The sequence below is a fragment of the Cryptomeria japonica genome, chromosome 8 (assembly GCF_030272615.1).
Source record: "Cryptomeria japonica chromosome 8, Sugi_1.0, whole genome shotgun sequence".
Classification (NCBI taxonomy): domain Eukaryota; kingdom Viridiplantae; phylum Streptophyta; class Pinopsida; order Cupressales; family Cupressaceae; genus Cryptomeria; species Cryptomeria japonica.
In genome coordinates, this window is record NC_081412.1 from 652,867,371 (window position 1) to 652,887,519 (window position 20,149).

At 36.3% G+C, this 20,149-nt stretch overlaps 1 protein-coding gene across 1 annotated transcript; it reads left to right on the forward strand.

Moving 5' to 3' along the window:
• The first annotated feature begins 1,001 nt into the window (after positions 1-1,001).
• Positions 1,002-19,186, forward strand: LOC131069301 (ATP-dependent zinc metalloprotease FTSH 7, chloroplastic). The gene is made up of 14 exons (XM_058004662.2): positions 1,002-2,349; positions 5,752-5,814; positions 5,931-6,050; positions 6,296-6,361; positions 6,506-6,691; positions 6,812-6,898; positions 7,004-7,117; positions 7,238-7,362; positions 7,455-7,563; positions 10,944-11,069; positions 11,196-11,519; positions 11,652-11,775; positions 11,938-12,111; positions 18,497-19,186. Exons 1-14 carry the CDS (start codon positions 1,501-1,503, stop codon positions 18,511-18,513), a joined length of 2,484 nt encoding a protein of 827 aa, XP_057860645.1. The 5' UTR covers positions 1,002-1,500; the 3' UTR covers positions 18,514-19,186.
• Positions 19,187-20,149: the final 963 nt, after the last annotated feature.

Below are 20,149 nucleotides of genomic sequence, written 5' to 3' on the forward strand. Positions count from 1 at the left end.
ATCAAAATTAATCTCGATCCATCATTCTTCTTGCTTCATCCAAGTCACACTTTCTTTTGAGTTCTAAGGAGGATCAACCCTAACAAGCCCATTAACAAGCCAATATAAAATAAGATTCTATTTAAGACAAAGATATTGAATATTTTTAATTAATTAAAATAATTAAAAGAATAAGATAAGGTTTTAAAGATTTTAATTAGGTTACTATGTTGATTAGAGAATAAGATACCATTTTAATACAATTAAGATCTAATTAGGGTGAGGATTATGGTCAATTAGAGTTACAATTTAAGTTTAATAAAAGTTAAGGTTAAGTTATACGTAGCATTAATGTAAAAAATATATACAAATTAAGAATATATATGGAATTCATATAGTACAAATATAAGTAAATTAGATAATATATATACAAATATTAAATTTAATCTTAATATCTCACAAAAATATTATGGTACACAAAATTTAATTTTTTTCCAAAATAACTCACATAAAAATAAAATCAATAAAGAAAGAATAATAATATTCTTGTCACATCTTCTACAAAATAATTCTTATATAAAAATAAAATAAGTAAAAAAAGAATAATAATATTCTGCACATCTTTTAGATAGATTTTTGTAAATATAGATATACTAATTTTAAACAACATATCATAATATATTTTAAAAATAACATTTAAACACTTTTTTGGATGCATAAATTTAATCTTAAGCAAAGTTTCTTTTGCTTCCCTCCAACTGTCTTTCGCATATTCTAATCGTTTATTTACGGTCTACCTGATTTAGGGCTTAAGTCTCCTAAAACTTTAAAATATATTATTTTTTTTAATTCCCTAAGATTTATTGAATCTGTGGGCTCCTGGTCACTTTTATCCACGCCCGAACTTCCGATGCCACGTCAGTTATTTTCCCTCGGTTATTTTAATAAAAGTTTATTTTTTGAAATCCACGTAATCAAATCCTCCATCTCTAAGCCTGAGCATATGTGACAAACAATATTATCTTTTGCTCTTCTTATCTTATTAAAAAAACACGAACCATAGACCAGTAATCAGATGTCAAATTTCAACGTGACAAATCGAACATACAATCTCTCTGGATAATATCGGAAAGCTTCAGGTATATGTATGCGCCTTCAATTCGATAGGCTTAAATGCCAAGGCAAACAGTAAAAAAAATTCAATTTCGATCGCAAAACTGTAAAATATTTGTATGAACCTTTCGATTTCCGGCCAAAACTGTGGATAAATTCAGCTGAAATTTGATTGCTGTAAATTGTGAGACACCTCTGGATTCTTTCCGAATTTTTATCTGGTCAATAACTCTTTTACAAATTTTTAGGATAGCGAACGCAGGGGTTTTTCGATTTGAAGTTTTAGCTTCAAATTTTGTTTACAGAGGCTTCAAATCCTGCTAGTGATTGTGTAATAAAAATTTAAATAATCGAATGCGAGGGTTTCTGGATTCTAAAGGGTTTAGCTTTAGATTTTTTTAATAGAGAATGGCTGGGGTACTGCCCGGGAACGCCACAGTTTCCTGGTACAGCCATTCGGCTATTCTGACGCCGCGATCGATCGCCCCGAAAACCAGGTTTTTTTGCTGCTGGGCTGGAATATCCATATCCAGGGCAGCTCCGGGCGGTTTTCAGGCTAGGCATATCAGAATTAGCAGAAGCGAAGTTCAGCTGCAGCGAGATATCGGAGAGTCGAGGTTGCGCGGCGGCGGCTTCTGGTGTCGGAGTGCAAGTGGCTCCTACGAGCAAGACAGGGATTCGAAAACGCCTAATGGCGAAGGCAGCGAGGATAAAAACCTGCCACGAAGCCCGAAAACTACTTCAAGTGACGGCAACAGCGGTATTAACGAAACCAGCGGTAGTGGTAGCTCGTCCTCTCCGGGAAAGAAAAGCAGAGGAGGATGGTGGAGAAACCGCAAGTGGAATTGGAAGGAAACCCTAATAAGTCAGGTGCGGGAAATTGGAACGATGTGTTTACAATTGGGTGTGGTTTTGTTCTTAATGAGGGTTTTGCGTCCTGGTTTTCCGATGCCGGGATCGGATTCTAAGGTTTTGACTAGCCATGTCAGCGTTCCATTCAGCGAGTTTTTGAGCAGGATTAGCAACAATCAAGTGCAGAAAGTTGAAGTTGACGGCGTGCATTTTACGTTCCGTTTGAAGCCGGAGGTCGATAGCCCACCAGAAAATGTCGTGGTTGTGGATCGGACGGCAAAGCGTGTTTTGTATACGACTACAAGGCCGACTGACATTAAAACGCCGTATGAGAAGATGCTGGAAAATCAAGTTGAATTCGGAGCTGCTGATAAGCGGTCTGGTGGTTTTCTTAATTCCGCATTGGTATGTTACAGTTGCCATTTATTCATAGAAGACTAACATATTATAATTTTATTTGTTAGAGAGAAGTTTGTGAAAAAAATACTAGGGTTTTAAGCTTCCACAGTTCTCAAGAGCGGGAATGATTTTCCTGACGAGGAAAGAGTCACCTGGAAACAGTAGGTTCTAAATTTTTTTACATATTTATCAAAAATCTTTAGTAGTTATTATTCACCATTTGGTTATTTTATGGATTTTCTTCTCCATTGAAAATGAGTATCTTCCTTCACAAAGAAAATTTTAGCGGTTGGGCTTTTAAGCTCCACACAATCCATAATAGTTGATAATTATTTTTTGGGATGAAATTATGTTAATAATTGTCCTAACGAGGAAAGTGTTACGTGAAACCTTGGTTATTAAATTATTCATATGTTTTTATTTAAATTTTTTCTATTATTAAATTTTTTTGGAAATTCATTCAAATGACACATCACTTACATTATAGAAAGTTAGAAACCAATTGAAATGGGCAGGTTGTCTGCAACACCAAACCCTGATCATGTGTCTATTTGTCTTAACATTCAGCAAGAATGGAACCCTGGTTGGCTCCAGTTGGGTCACGGCAAGTTCACTTTTATGATTATTAATTTTTAATTTTTAATATTTCACCAATTGGTTATCTTGTTGATTTTCCATTAAATAGTTGCCAATAGAAAATGAGTACCCGTCTCTTATGTCATACAATGTGCTGGATTTTATCATAGAAATTCTATGTTCGGTGAACATTAACAAAACCTTAAAAATTCATTTGAAATTGAAAATTAGTTGCACATGACACAGGATGCCGGCTCTACTCTTGACTGCCTTCATCTCGCGAGCCCACTTCTGGTGAAGGTGTCAGATCTGCTTTGTTTAATGTCAAATCACAGAAACAAGGGACATCCGAGGTTGTTTATTGGCTCTTATCGAACATTTGTAAACTGAGTGCCACTGGCACTTTGGCAAAGAGCAGCCTTGGCGTGGAGCTTCCACAAAGACACTAAAGAAGTCTGATGTTTGGTGGTCTGCTAAATTTAGGTCCTCGCTAAGGTCTCTGCTGAGGATTATTCTAGGCAGGAAAATTTTGGTGAATGTGGAAGTGTTGTTCAGGACTTTAGTGAGATGGCTGAATATTTTATTTCGTTAACATGGAAGACTTTTTCTTCTTCAGACCTTGTATGCTAACAGTGGAGCAGGTGGTTGTATTCTGATGTTGTGCTCAAAGATGCACGTAGTAATTCAAATTTTATAAGACAAACCTTAAAAAAGATTTTTCCCTATTGGAGATTGCCAATCATTACAAGACTAACATTTGCTTACTTTGATATTTTTAAATTTATTTAAGTTTTAATATATTTAACTTTTTGTGTGAAACTTTTAATAAAGTAAAATTTATTTAGTTTTTAGATTTTTAATATTTTCAAATAAGATAAACCTCTAAGATTTATTCGCATCGGGGATTACCAATTGCCCAAGCCTAACATTTGCTTAAATTATGATGGTTTTAAAATTTGCTTCATTTTTAATATTTTAAAATTTATTAATTTGTTAATATTTTTAAATTTTAAATTTAATGTAACATATTTAAGTACATATGAAGATTTGCATTTTTAAAATTTATCAGTCGATGAGTTTGCTTCAAAAGATTTCCTTGCCAAACACAAATACAAACCTTGTGACAGATACTGCCTTCCCAAAGTATGACACAAAACATCAAATCTAAAATTGTTCACACTGCTTTTTATCAAAAAATTTAATGTTAATTATCACAATTGGTTATTTTATTAATTTTCTCATAAAAAACGCTCAATTGAAAATGACCATTTGCCTCTATGTCTATAAAACAATGGGAATTAGTCAAAATTGTGTAAAAGTAAAACACAAAAATTCTTTTGTTTGTATTCGTCTGGATTTGACCGTGTAAAAGTAAAACAGATAAATTCTTTGTTTTAGTAGCTTTAGATTTGTGCCAAGCAATAATAAACTTTAGAACTACGAATTGAAAACAATATGCTGGAGATTTCTATTCATCTAAAAATGTACATTTCCTTGGAAGCCTTCGTAGACCTGAACATAGATTTGCATCAATGCTTAGTTGTGTTTTTTCCCTTGCAAAGATTCTGTAATTACTAACTTGCAATGGTTTTCAAACTCATTTGGAAAATGGAGGGATCACCAACCAATCATGCCGTTTGACATATGAACCTTCTTCATGTGTCATGTTGCTTTGTTTTGCTGTCAGATTAGACACCAAATGTTAGCATTTCTTGCAATTTGTCAAGTTGCCTTCAATATTCAAATTACATACAAAGAGTTGTTTTTTAATATCTTTTCAAGTCTACGGAAACAGGCTTCTGCTATGTGCATTAGCGTAGGCACAATCTTATGTGTGCTCAAGAAATTAAATAAGAATTGAGTATACAAACAATACAAAAATACCATCTTATCAACACCTTATCTTTCAGTTTTACTCTATCTTGTCAATAAAAAACATGAGAAGTTTAGTTGAAGAAGGGGGAAAACTCTGCCCTTGTTCCTTCTGGTATCCTCAATTCTTATGATAAAGATGAGTGTTCTTCATGGACTTTAAATTACTAAGATGTGCATCTTGAAGACTTAACTAGTGGAAGGTATTACACTGGCAGTTATGAAATTACTTGGGTACTGACTGTTTGCGCTTGAAGATATCAGACTTTTTTAATTGTAGGGCCTGGGTGGCCAGTACATAACCTCTTTGAATCTTGATCATTGATGTAATCGCTTTTTGAACATTAGTATAATAAGGAATTTTTTTGTTGTGCACTCTCGCACTATCCATATTTGGATATGTATATGAGTCTTTCCTATTTTTCATGAATTGCTTTCATCTTTTTTATTCTATTATTAAAAGTGTAAAGATGTGTATATATAAATAGGGCATATGTATTGTGTCCCAAAACCTTGACTATGGTATTTTAAACTTTTTGAAAACTCGTGCCTTTTTTGGATACTTTTAAGTTTTAATGGTTACCTTACTCAAGGACATTGTTTGCTGCTGAGAACTATTATTTTTCTGTAAATGCTTTGTGGTGTTTTGTATATAAGTTATATAATTCAAACAGTTTTAATTGGCATGAGTTTTTTACAGTCCATGAAAACTCATACCGACTAAAACTGTTTGAATTCTATAACTGATTAGCTTTTGGTTTTAATTATGGATATTTTTCAGTTGACATTTTGGATCACACTTAGTGATCAGACAGTTTTAGTTTAGCACAGTTTAATAATTCTTGGTTTGTTGTTATGGGCTATTTGTTTCTAACACAGCCTTAGATACTTCTATTTGTCAACTAAGATTCTATGTTCTTGAGGTTCTGTATTGCTGATGCTTATGAATTTTTTCCACAGGTTGCACTTCTCTATATAGCTCTATTTGCTGGGATTCTCCGGCTTCCACTGAAAATTTCTCAGGTACTTCTAATGCAATATACTGAACAGTTCTAAGGTTTGAATTTAAAAATATTATGATATTAAGGTTTGACTTTATGTTTTAGTTATAATAACAATTTTACTGTTCAACTGGTTAGTTGAGAAGCCGTAAAGCACGAGGTTCTGGCAGCTCCAAAACTGGTGAAAATGGAGATGCTGTAACATTTGCTGATGTTGCAGGAGTTGACGAAGCTAAGGAAGAGCTTGAAGAAATTGTTGTATGCTCCAAAACTTTGTTTGTGGGATTTGATGTCTCTTTGTCTAATTGAATTTTAGACAGTTGAAAAATGAAAGGAATTTTGATGATTTTCTTTCGTGGAGAACATTTTTCCATTGTCTAACCTTTTCTAGAAGCTCTTTCTTTCATTCACATCGGTACAATTTAGGTGTATAGAAATGGGAAATAATACTAAATGCAGAACTTTTCTTATTTCTGAGCATTATCTTAATTGTACTCAAACAGGAATTTCTACGAAATCCAGATAGGTATGCTCGACTTGGTGCTCGTCCTCCTCGAGGAGTACTTTTGGTAGGTTTGAATGCTTCCTAGCCAAATGAGGGAGTTTTGGTTGATATAGTACCAGATTTATACCTAGTTATCTGAAAAGTATATAAGAATGTGTGAATTTCTTAATGCCTTATTATATTAACCAAAGGGAATATGAAATTGCAGGTTGGACTTCCTGGAACTGGGAAGACTCTTTTAGCGAAGGCAGTAGCTTGTGAAGCTGATGTTCCCTTCATAAGCTGTTCAGCTAGTGAGTTTGTTGAGCTTTATGTTGGCATGGGTGCTTCTCGTGTTCGTGATCTCTTTGCAAGAGCCAAGAAGGATGCACCTTCAATAATTTTCATTGATGAGGTTCATTTTGAAATTTACATGATTAGCATTATTTTCTTTGGGTTCTATTGTTTTATGAGTCTTTGCAATGGACAAACATGCACAAATTTACAGTGTTATGGCTGTGGACCGTGGTTACAGATTGATGCTGTGGCAAAAAGTCGTGATGGTCGTGTCCGCATTGCCAGCAATGATGAACGAGAGCAAACCTTGAACCAATTGCTCACTGTATGGAGTTAACCAATATCTTCTTTATTTTAGTTTTTCATCACAAAAAGTTCTGCTTTTGTGAAAAAATTGCTTTCTTGATATTTTCCAATTCGACAATTTTAGGAGATGGATGGTTTTGATAGCAACTCAGCAGTGATAGTGCTTGGAGCAACAAACAGGGCAGATGTTCTGGACCCTGCACTTCGCAGGCCTGGTCGATTTGATCGGATTGTTACAGTAAACACTTTCTTCATTATGTGAAATGTTAACAAAAATGGCCAGATTCAGACATTGGTGAGATATTTTTTGCTTTTAAAGCTCCTTAGAATTCTGATTAGTTATTTCCTGGCATTGCAGGTGGATCCTCCTGATAGGCATGGCAGAGAAGCTATTTTAAAGGTTCACATCTCCAGAAAGCAACTTCCTTTGGCTGCAGATGTGGACCTGAATACAATTGCTACTGCTACCACTGGATTCACTGGGTATGTCATGTATGATATTTATAATGTTTTATACCATGTTTTTTGGCGTTCATATTATAAAAGATATTCTAACAGTTTTGAATCTAATACAGGGCAGATCTGGCAAATTTAGTAAATGAAGCCGCTTTGTTGGCTGGGAGAGCAAACAAACTGGTGGTGGCAAAGGAAGATTTTATACAGGCTGTTGAACGATCTGTTGCTGTGAGTCTCTTTAAAATTTTACATGTGAAAATAATGGATAACCATTCAAGATGTTGATTATGTGTTTTCTGGCACATGTTTAAACCCAATACTAACAGTTACAAAGGCTGTTGTAACTGAAATGCTGTAAGATTGCACCTTTCATATAATTTGAGACCCAAGTTATCACATAAACATATCATACAAAGTTGAAATAGTTACATTTAACTTCTACTTATTGAGTTCGGTTACTTATTTTCCTGGCTTACTCAAGATCATTATTCATCCACATTTTAACCCTTTGTTGGCAATCTAGGCAGTTCCTCTCCAACAAGTATTCATACTTTGAGATATTCATTGATTGCTTGGTGAAGATCAATACTTGAGATATTCATAGATTACTTTCTAAAGGTCCATACTTAAGATACAACTCATACAAGTATTGAGAATCATACTTGGTCTGTGGTAGCTTTGTATTTATCCTTCAATAGGTGCTTGTGGCATTTGATGTTTTCTAATTTGATTGAAAAGCACATTTCTATATATTCACAATTAAACTTAAAAGTTAAATAAATGTTTATTGAGATTAAAGTGAACCATTGTCAACTGCACATTCTCCAGCATCCAAGTGTCTGACTCAATTCCAAAATCTCTTCGTACTGCATGCCATGAAATGAACTGATCCTTTTACAGATCAATAAGCACCTACTGTATACAACTGAGCACATATAGATGGGGACAAATTGGTAAGACAACATACCTCTTTGCTTATTACTAGGAGAGCATTCAAAAGCCCATAGTCTCAATATGGTTGGAGTGTATCTGCTTCATTTGGAGTCAATTTTCTTTCCCTTGTCCACATGATGGGTTGTTGAGATAAACACACATACTAGTTTTTCATCTGCCACTCTTCATTGACTGTGCATGTTAGGAGTGGCTCTAGGGCAGTACTCGGCTTCCTTGTTGCCCTTCAGTCTCAGTCATTCCCCTATGAGCATTATTAGTTCTTACATTGGCCCTTCTGCATTGCAAGATGTCAATGGCAATGTTAGTTCTTTTGGTCCATGAGTTACTTCAAGCATATGCCATTGCTTGTCTCCTGTCACATTTCTGTGTATTATTTGAACTTGTATTTAATTCTTATGGTTGGGGGCTGTAATAACCCCTATGGATTTCACCCCAAATTTGAGCATGGATGTAAAGAACAGTGAACTAGTCAATCCTACACCAGTTTCGTAGCAATCAACAACGTCTCTCACTTTGATGCTTTGAATTGCTCTCTAGATCTATGAAGAATCTTTTACTACCCAGCTTGAAATTATGAATGAATCGACTGAGAGAATTATGTAAGAAGTGTTGTGGAAAAGAAAGAGAAAAGTCTGCACCATATCTAGGGTGATTTTAACAGTGTAAATCTGGCATTGTTAAAAGAGGGAAGAATACAAAGGTTGAAAAATGGTTCTAATTTGATTTTTGATTTTTGAAATTGTTGTTTTATTCTGCTAAAAGAGAGCGGTAGAATTGGCAAGTTCCAACTTGAGACTTGCTGATTATATGAGTTGAGGGCATAGCCTTTGCCATGTCTGCCTTGGATTCTGCCTTGGATTTGCCCTTGTAAGTCTAGCTACACCCTGGTTTTAACCTCTATTACCAGGTTCTCCTCTTGGGCTTCTTATACCTGTACTTGGTGTAAACCAGGTATCAATCTTAGGCTGATTCCTGTATCAGAACAGCCTGGGTTCCTATGATTTTTGTTTAGATGTACCTGGGACATACCTGGGCTATAATTGGGGCAAATCTGGGTTCCTAAATGGCCAAAAATAAAATAAAAACACATTTTTAAATATAACAAAGTGAAAAAGTAAACCAAAATTGGAGTGATGACAAAAAGTTTTTAATTTATCTCTGTTGTTTTTATTAGGCAACAAATATGTATATATTCTTTATGATTTGATATGTTTTTTATACAGATGTACCCAGAATGTACCCAATCCCCAAAGAAAATTTGGCCATACCAGTTTACTGTACCCAATTCCGATTCAGTAAATAAGGTGTTTTATGGTGGATTTGATTTTTTCTATGGAGACTATGGTCAAATATATTGATTTGGCAAGAGTTTTAACTTTTTATATTTTATATATTTTTTTGCCCCTACCAAAGACATACAGAATCTGGGAATAATAAAAATTGGCCAACCACCAAACCCAGTACTTCTACCAGGACCAACAACTTAGGTTTAAACGAGTAAGGCATCTATGATTTCCTTGACTGAAAATTACACTTCTGTCTGAGTTGAACCACTTATTATCTGTGATTTAGGTATATCAACTGTATGGATGAGTGGTGTTTGGTATGCACGTGAGCACGTCCATATTTTCAACTCGAAGTAATTACCAAATTTACATATTTGCTGTAGAAATTTATAAAGTATTTTACAAAAACAGTTCTATTTTGTCTCAGTTGACAAGAGACAATAATTAGGTAGGAGAAAGTTGGGAGTAGGCAACGTTACTAGGTGAAGTAATCTTTCTCGTGCTAGATTCAGTATCCTGTTTGGCTTGACAATAGTATTTAATCATATCATGTGTAATATTTACTTCAAACTTTTATATACTTGATTTTTGAAGAAAGCCCAGCTACTAGTCCTTTATCTATGAAAATTATAAATGTTTGGTCTTGCATTTACTTATCTACTAAAATTTGGATCTTTGTGTATGATAATGCACAGATTGCTTAACATCATTTTAGCATTTCATATTAGTTTAGCAGTCCTGCTCTACTTCTTAGCCATGCTAGGATTAAAAGGTCACTAGTAAACTGTCATTGACTAGCATGCTAGACATGACATGTGGGTTGTACAATATATATCTAAACATGAAAAGAAAGATCTAAATAGATATTCATCTTTATTTAGATTATATATATTTTTTGGATAGTATAAATAGTGGTAAACTGTACAACAAAACCTGTTATAAACTTATAAACATGGACAATGTAGATTTAAATAGATATTCATCTTTACTGAAATATATTCATATATGATGAATAGATGGAAATATACCATATGATTTATATATCATAAATAGAATCTAGGGATGGAATTTGGATGCATATGATATGACATGTAGTATAGATGACGAGTGGCCATGCTATCATTTGGGGCATAGCATTGAGAAAGTCACTTCCTACTTGTTTTGTCAATGTGTGTCTTCGCTATTGGTACAAGTGTTCTGTTAACAATTAATAACTCATAATTTCTATACATTGTGTACAATTTTTTGCACAACCTGGATGTGCTCCCTGAGCTTCAGTTTTACTGTGTTTTTATTCAATTCCTGTTTAGTTTGAACTACCCAAGTTATCTTAAATATAGTTTGAAGTTTATGCCTTTGCTGTTTTAGGGCATTGAGAAGAAGCATTCAACATTGCAACACTGTGAGAAGGCTGTTGTGGCCCGACATGAAGCTGGTCATGCTGTAGTAGGTACAGCCGTTGCCAATCTTCTTCCTGGGCAGTCTCGAGTGGAGGTACAGGCTCTCCAATCCATTCACAACAATGTTTTTTATAAAAAATCCTGTTAAGCTATTGGTTTCTACTTTTGGTGGATTGTTTTGGGATTGAAAAACTAAAGACATAGTCTTGTCTATTGCAAGAAACTGAGCATATTGCCCAGATCAGGAGGGGCACTAGGTTTTACATACATTCCACCTGGCAGTGAAGATCGTTACTTGCTCTTTGTTGACGAGTTACGTGGTCGTTTAGTGACTCTTCTTGGGGGCCGTGCAGCAGAGGAGGTGGTTTATGCTGGTCGTGTGTCCACTGGTGCACTTGATGATATAAAGCGTGCTACAGATATGGCGTACAAAGCTATTGCTGAATATGGCTTAAACCAGTCTATTGGCCCAATTTCATTGGCAACTTTGTCTAGTGGTGGCCTTGATGAGTCTGGAGGAACAGTTCCATGGGCAAAGGATCAGGTAAGCATGTAGTTTGCCATTTCTTCTAGTTTTATCTTACTTTTTCATATACCAATTATTGTGCAAACTATATAGTAATTGGCATATAAAATGTTGTGCAAACTGTTTAGTAACTGGTGTAGCATTTAGCAGGGACACATGGTAGATCTTGTTCAAAAAGAGGTTAAATCCTTGCTACAATCAGCTTTGTCAATGGCGCTTATTGTGATACGTGCTAATCCTACTGTACTTGAGGGTCTTGGTGCACACTTAGAAGGTGTTCATAAATTGATTCCTCCACCTTATTGATTTACTATAATAGCTCATTAATGTGCTTTTGCAAGATATCACACCATATGATGCTTATATTGCCATTTGTATGTCTGCAATATAGCTCCTTATTCATTACCTTTATTAATGGTCCTAATTTAACTGACAGCAAATGAGAAAGTTGATGGCGAAGCATTACAAGAATGGTTAAAGTTGGTTGTTGCTCCTGTAGAGCTGGCCACTTTTATCAAGGGTTCATATATGCTTCCAGAGAAGGCGAATTTGACAAGTCCAGAGATGTCGAATGCCATGATTCTAGAGAAAGCGGACTACATCATTCCAGGTGAAACATAGTAATTCTGATGTGTGTCAGTGGATTTTTAAAGGTACGCTGGCTTACAAGTCTTTCTTTGCCTCTGCAAATTGATAATTCTTATTTTCTGTTAATCTTATTCTTTACTGTATATTTTCATGAATATTCTGTGGCTGATAATTGGTCTATTCTCTAACATTGTATTGCAGTTTTGTTTTTGAAAACAATAGGGTCTGAATTTGTCATCTACATTTTACCCTTTTTGGACTTTCACTTGACATGTCTCCCATCCCTCCAATTGACTAATATTTTGTTGGGCAGAAATTTACCTGTAGCATTACTCATCCAGAGCAATGTTAGGCAATATACTTGACACTTTTTTTAATTAATTGGGGGAATCTGTAGGGGCCCCTCCATGAAGAGAAGTCTTAACAGAATCGGTACATATAGAGCTTGATGTTTACTCCTTTTTCTGATAAGACTAATAATTGCAGTAATGAATATAAAAATAGTAAATACAATGCATACCAGATTGAGCAACAGTTGTATAACAGTGTAAGTTTTTATTTATCTAGAGTTCTTTACATACAGGTAGACCAGGGGTCAGACATATTCCATGTCTATGAGAGTTCAATAAAAAAGGGGGCCAAAGGTAGTCAGTTAAGACGAGCCCGTTGGAACCGCTACAACTACCATTGGTAACTAACCAAAGCCAACAAGTACTAACAAAGTAGTTAGCTACTAAGCAAACATAATTTTTGCATTTATTCTACTTACATCATCCCTCTTAAAAAAGAATCAGGTTCCTAGCTGACAACGAAAGGATTTAGAATCAGGGACAGAAGGCATCCTAGGAGTACATCATTGCCTGCTGAATTCAAAGATGTTGTGCTTCTTGTGTGAACTTGCTTAACTGTAATGTCCCCAACTCAAATCAAGATGCTTAACAACAGTTTGGCTGTCCTTTTCTTGGATTACCCAAGAGGAAGTGGATGTAAAGCATCATTGGATAGAATATGGAGTCCTTGGCTTGTTCTAATTTCTAATTTTAAGTTGAGTGTACGTGTTTTGATGCAACTTAAGTGAACTTAAGTTATTTTTAAGTGAATTAAGTTATTTTAAGTTGGGCATGTCTTTTTAGGCAATTTCAAGTGATGCCTGGCCAATGGACTTAAGTTATCCCTTCTTTTATGTACTTAAGTGACTTAATAAAAACATGTGACAAAAACCAAGTTGGGCACCCAGCTTCAAGAGTTCATTGGTGCACATTTTAGCTCTTTATTTTGGAGCCTTGGATTAAGAGGTGGACTATCAAGGGTGGAGATTGATTCAAAACTTACTCCTAGGCCTATCTTAACAACTTGCAGAGGTAAAGGGAAGAGAGAATTGCTTAAAATAAAAGGAGGTGATGCACCAAGAAGAGATTGTTTCTCTCCCTACCCAAAATGACACAAAGAATCAACTTAAAAACCCAGGAGATGCACAAACTTCAGTTGTATGAGTGACCCCAACACATGTATGGAGGTTAGAATTTGCTGAATGTCAAAGGGCAGAAGATTTCCCACAAGTCACACTCAGAAACAAGTAAACACAACATATATGAGAGAAGAGCCACAAAACATACACCTATGATGAAGGTAAAGAAACATACACAACATACATAAGTTGAAGGAAGGCAAGAATGGTGATTTCAATTCATTATAAGGCCATTGGCCAAACTTACAGTTGCATAAATGCAAGATAAATACAAGAGAAGTGAAAGAGCATAGAATAGCTCAAGCTAGCAGGGAGAGAACCCTTTACAATGAGGCTTAACAACCTTTATATAGAAAATGGGTTACAAGAGTGATCACGACCCCTGTGTGTGCAGGGAAATGTCAGTCTGAGAGTGCATGCACTTGACTTGTATACATCCAAGCAACCTAGCCATACCCTAAAAATGCAATCCTGAGAAGGGTGGATTGACTGACCTTCCAAAGTCGGAGCATGCAGACATGACATAAGTCACCACAACAAGCATGGCCCTGTACCTCTCTTGATGGAAATCCTGCCAAAAACATTAAATGCACCCTTGTGGCTCCACAAAAGAAGGTGCACAAGTCACAAAAGTCGTCAGAGCATTTAAAGCTTTGAGTGTTGATCACTCCATCCGGAAATGTTGCCAGCCGGAAAGAAGTCCAAGGACTTCGGAAACTCGGGTTCCCGAAGTGGAGAAGAGAAAGAAAGAACTTCGGAACCTCGGGGTTCCGGGAAGGAGAAAGGAGAGCAGCAGGGAAGGGTTCCGGAGTTCCGAGGAACTGAAAAAAGGGCTAAGGAAGGAACTCCGGATCCCCGAGGTTCCGGAGTTCTGGGAAAGAAGAAGGGAAGCTAAGGAAGAGAACTTCGGAACCACGGGGTTCTGGAGTTTCGGAGAAGGCAAGGGAAAGGAACTTTGGAACCTCAGGGTTCCGGAGCTCCAGGGAAATGAGAAGGAGGCAAGGAAAAGGCGAGACTTAGCAAAGGAACTTCGGAACCTCGAGGTTCCGGGGAAGGGAGAAAAGGCGAAAGGAACTTCGGAACCTCAGGAATCCGGAGTTCCGGGGAACAAAAGAGGAGGGGAAAGAAAGGGAGGAACTTCAGAATCTCGGAGTTTCGGAGTTCTGGGAAAAGAAAGGAGAGGCAGCGAAGGGAAGGAACTTCGGAACCTCAGGGTTCCGGAATTTCGGGGAAGGAAAAAAAGGCTAAGGGAGGAACTTCCTCCGGGCAAGGCAACACCTCACACTTCATAACCTCACACTTCATAATTCTTCTGCTTTTCTCCTTGATCAACTGGGGCAGCGCCGGTCCATGGATCGTATCTCTAATCGGTTCTTACTGATGGACCAAGGGTGTCATAAAATGACAACAGGTTGCAAGAATTCATCAGGTTCGGAGGCCAGATTGAGGATAATATCAGTGCTGGAGACTCAGATCTGGGAAAACATTTACTGCTGCAAATCATTCATTTCTTGGTTTTCTGCGGATGGCTGTTAAAGGCCATTAATTTCAGAATTAGAGCTGGTCAATTTGGGAGCCCAACATCACTTTGGAAGGATGGCTAGGGTTAGAAAAATATTCTGACTCAAAACAGGACTAATTTGGTATGAGATTTGCACATTTATTTGATGGATAGGTCTGAAATTTAGTTTTGGAATTTTCTGGGCAGTCATAAGGGTTTGAATTGTTATTTTCCTGAGTTTAATAATAATCAGTATGTGCTATCCTAAAGTTCTAATTCTGAACTGAAATCTGATCAGAATTTTGGGTTGTAATGAAAATGTTTATATGCAAATAAATTACCAGATTTATGACCTAGATGTAAAAGTTTTTTTGTATCAGATTTGTGGCCTAGTTTGAAGAAATTATTGTATTGGTTTTGGTATCCTATTCGGGGATATTACATTAACAGCAGCCCTGAGCTTGTATGCATCTGCTGAGTGCACTTTAAGGTGGTGTGCAGCAATCAATTCACATTCCCTTAGACTTTTCACCAGCAGTGTTGCTTTCATAAGCTGGGATGTTGCCTCTCATTGGCTGCTTTGGAGGTCAAGTATATCTTTCTCCATTTGTTTTGAGTTACCCTTTTCCCATTCTGTCTGTTGTGCTCGGATCTTTTCCCTATGTTCCTCAATCTTGGAATGGAGATTTTTTAAAGTGGTGGTGGCTTCATCAACTTCACCATCAGTTACCATTTGAGCAGCCATTTCTTTTTGCAGCATGAAGTAGAGATACTGAATTTGGTGCATGATGGAGTAAATAGCTACTTGGACTCTCCTGTCTAAATCTCCAAATAAGGGGAGCTCCTGTATTAGTAACCAATTGCTGTTCATTTGGGGAGCTGTTTATTTAGCCAGCAATGGTTGAGGAAGATTTTTATAAACTCCATGTGACACAGTCTCTCTACAAACTGCTGAATGTCCATCACCTCCTGTGATATCAAAGGAGAATGTGAGCCATCTAGCCTTATCATTTCAGCCACTTCAGATATTACTTCTGCCATTGGTTCCAAACCCATGACAAACTGCTGCATTTTATGGAGTAGATTGTCAGGATTTGGTCATGAGATCTGTATGGAGATCAACTCCTCTTGTATGGATGATGTACTATTCTGCCCTGATTGCATTGATGATGAAATTTCCACATGTTCATGCTTCTGTTCTGTACTTGTCTTAGTGTTTGCTGGTCAGTTCCTTCATGTATACTTTCTTGATGCTCTACCCCACGAGGAGACTCTTCTCTGTATGGGGCTTATTGGGGGATAGTATAGGTTGTCTATAGGACATCCAACAGATTTAGCCACTCTTCTATATGGTTGGACTTACCATTGGCTGGAAAGATTTGTATAGTAGGTTGAGAAGAGACCGTGATTATTTCTCCCTCAGCTTCTTTGCCCTCTTCACTTTTCCCTTCAGCTGTATGTGCCTCTTCTTCAAACGATGACTCAGTTATTGCCAGATTCCTTTTCCTTGAAGTGCACACCGCCCTTGAGAGTTTCTCTTGACCTCATGCTTCAGTTAATTGAATGCTCATGGATTTTCATCTGAAAATGGATGGCCAAGTATAGCTACATATCTGGTTAAGTTTGAACTTGTGTGTACACTACATTGAGAAATAGCTCTATCCCGTGTTGCCCATGTAGAATCCTTAATGTTTTATTAATAGAAACTCATGGATTCTTAGTGATATGAGTTCTGCCAATTATATATTTCATTCTTGTCGAGGCCCATCATGTAATCAATCATCCATACTGCAATGTCAGATGCTCTAATGGCTTCTATCAACCTGCTCTTAATGAGGTCAAGGATGCAACACCACTTCTCATTTGCCCAAAATTCTTTTTGCAGCTCACAACTACCCTTATTCCACATATTATTGAGCTCTTTGCTAGACAGATTTTCTTTGCACTGTGTTTGGACAGAAAAATCTTTTTGTGCTTGTGTGATGTTAGCAACTTAGCATTGAGCATTGAAATAGAAGGCCCTATGCATGGTACCCAAATACCGTTGAAAAGTTTGCAAGAGTGCCTCTTGGTGCATACATTGCACAAAATACTCTCTCTTCACTCTATCATAACTAGAGGCCATTTGAACCAGATAAGGTTCAAATTCTCTAACATTAAAATAAGGCATTTGTAGTATTTTACCTGTGTGTGTTGAAGATAGGGCAAACCTTTAGTGGATGATCATCTGGTTTATTTGTCCACCATAGTTTGCATTCATTTGCAGTGAGGCTCTCCCAAGAGAGGGTGTTTGGACCGTGGAGTAGTTGCCCTTTTTCCTGGTGCAGACTTCTGTTTCAACTTCTCATTGGTTTTGGTTGTGCCCTACAGTGTGGTTTGCACAATTTTTTGTGGAGCTGCTGCTGGAGTTGGAATCATCCAGCCTTCCCTGCTTATCCATACTTTTCAAATACCTCGTCCAGTGTCATCTTCAACATTATCATCCCATATGCAGAAGTACCAACTTGCAGACTCTTTCCTTTGTCTTCCATTTTTATTGCATAGCAAATCTTATCAGCACAGAAACTGGAATTGTATAATTGAGGGGGTTTACAATTTAAATATTTTCAACTGTCACCGAAGAGGAAGGATGACTGTTAGATGGAGTGGTAACTAGATCCTAGTCAGTCAAAACTATTTGCAAAATGATTTGCCACCAAATTAGCATACTTTGCAATGAAGGAAAATGACATCCTTGAATTGAGAATAATGGAGAGAGCTTCCTTCGAAAATCTGACTAGCTGCTAATTGGGGTAAGAACCATTTTTCAGTGCATTGTTCACAATAAGTGAATCTCCTTCGTTTAAGAGTTGTCCCTCACCATTAGAAGAGGTTAATGCCATTTCAGTTACCATGCCTTCCCTTTCAGCCTCATTATTAGTTTTGTGACCCAGAAATAATGAGCCCCCATGGAGAAAATTACCATAGTCTTTGTGAGGGACAACCTCAGCCTCAACACTCCTAGGATTTTCTCATGAATTTCACTTGATAAAACCTTGAGGGGCAGGATTGGGGTTTTCCTCTTTTTCCTGTACTTAATTCTGCATCTTGGTCCTACAGGGCTTAATATATTCTTACCATTCTTTGAATTGTTAGACTCTGACCCTTGAACGGGAGAGGTTGCCTATTTTGACATTTATATGACGGGAGAGGTTGTCTATTTTGACATTTATATGACAGTTTTATTTTGTATTGTAGTTTTTCAAGTTTGTAATTGAATTTGGATTTATCCTTTTCATGTTTGATAAAGATTTGAAATGTTTGGCAAGTTTGTCTTGTTTTTGAATTCTATTATCTTTTGTGTTTAAAGGTTTCCTGTTATGGAGTATAATCCTTTTTTACATTAGTTATAGATGTGTCTAAAGCTTTGAATCCATATAATTGCTATATGTTTTGCAGGGACCATGGGCATATAATTTGCTTGAAACGGAGGCTCCATTGTAGCCCACCATCCTTCATTTGTTTCTATTGTTTTCAGTTTAAATGAGGATGGCCTCAGTAAAGGTTATGTGCAGTTATGCGATAATAGAATTTTTTTCACTGCCTCAAGGGGTAGATCCTGTACAGAATGGAAATTGGGAATGAAGGGAGGATTCAAAGTAACGTCTTCAAAGAGTGTGTCATGCTATATACCTTATTACCTGATATGTGCATATGGCAGGCCTGGTTGTTTTTTCTTGTTAATCCACAACAAGGCATTAATATCAGCTGATGGTTGGCATAACTTTTCTAAATTGTAAATCTATCAAGACAGCATAATGTAGCTTGATTTATCCCATATAACCATATTCACTCCGTGCCACCCCTGCCACTCTCTATTCCACCATCGTCACTTTTCTCTTTTGTAGATGTCTACAAAACTGTAGATGGCCGTCTTCCTTGCACCAAATCATAGGTTAAATTATAAATACAGGTTGGTGTCTATGGAAGAAGGCTTGTAAAAGAATATTGTGCAACTTGTTTAGTCACCTGTTATTGAAATTATGACTTGTTTAGTCACCTGTAATTGGAATTATGATTTAAAATTACCAATACATTTATAATTTTATTTCAAGAAAATAACATAGCACGTCTTGCCATTTGTTTTCACATGTTTTCTTCCATTGCATGTTTAATTTGTTTTACCCACGTTAGCTCTGAATTTGTTAAAATGCTTTCTTCTCCACGCACTGCCATATGTATATGTAAAAATTTCTAGAATTGCAAATATTAACTTATCTCCTGATTTTCATTTTGAAAGAATAACTTTATTTCGCTTGGAATATTCTGTTTATTTCAAATCTGGTTTCATTATTTACAAAGGTTAAAATGTTTTCTTCTCCACGCACTGCCATATGTATATGTAAAAATTTCTAGAATTTCAAATATTAACTTATCTCCTGATTTTCATATTGAGCAAAGAATAACTTTATTTCCCTTGGGATATTCTGTTTATTTCAAATCTGGTTTCATTATTAACAAAGGAGCAGTTGCATTGAGGGTGTCTTCTGGGCTATAGGTTGCCTTAGCATGTCGTCTAGTTTTGAACTTGGGCCTTCTCTGCAAGTGCGCCGCAGCTCATTCAACTTTATTCTTATTTATTGGGGACAATTTGGTGTACTTTAACATCATTTTTCTTGTAATTTAAAAATTGTTTATGTTTAACTTAATGTATTTATACTCGTAAGGATGAAAACTGCATGGCCATGTTCATTTCCCTTATGTTTTGTGCTTGCTTTGATGAGTGGTATAGATGCAATAAGTAGCTTACATGTGGCATATTATTGCATGGAATGTAATGTCCCCACTTTGAAATATAATTTAATAACAAATGAGAATAATAAAATTAAAATACGAAAGAACAAAAATAAAAATAAAAATAAAAATACAAAAGAATAAAAATAAAAATATAAAAGAATATAATTAAAAATTGATTAAAGTTAATGAATGGTCAAAAGGCATGAAATGATAAGTTGTGACTCACCCAAAATATAAGGTATAAAAGGGAGGAGAGAACTCATCAGAAGTGCAGATCTGATTGTGAAAGGTTGTCCCTTTCAAAGGGCAGAAATA

What these genes read in the sequence shown, in the direction of transcription:
- LOC131069301 (XM_058004662.2), top strand. Translation starts at nt 1,501, where the DNA reads ATGGCTGGGGTACTGCCCGGGAACGCCACAGTTTCCTGGTACAGCCAT. An exon ending in GTTTTCTTAATTCCGCATTG is followed by an intron (nt 2,350 to 5,751) that starts GTATGTTACAGT and finishes TTTTTTCCACAG; the next exon opens with GTTGCACTTCTCTATATAGC. An exon ending in CAATAATTTTCATTGATGAG is followed by an intron (nt 6,692 to 6,811) that starts GTTCATTTTGAA and finishes CCGTGGTTACAG; the next exon opens with ATTGATGCTGTGGCAAAAAG.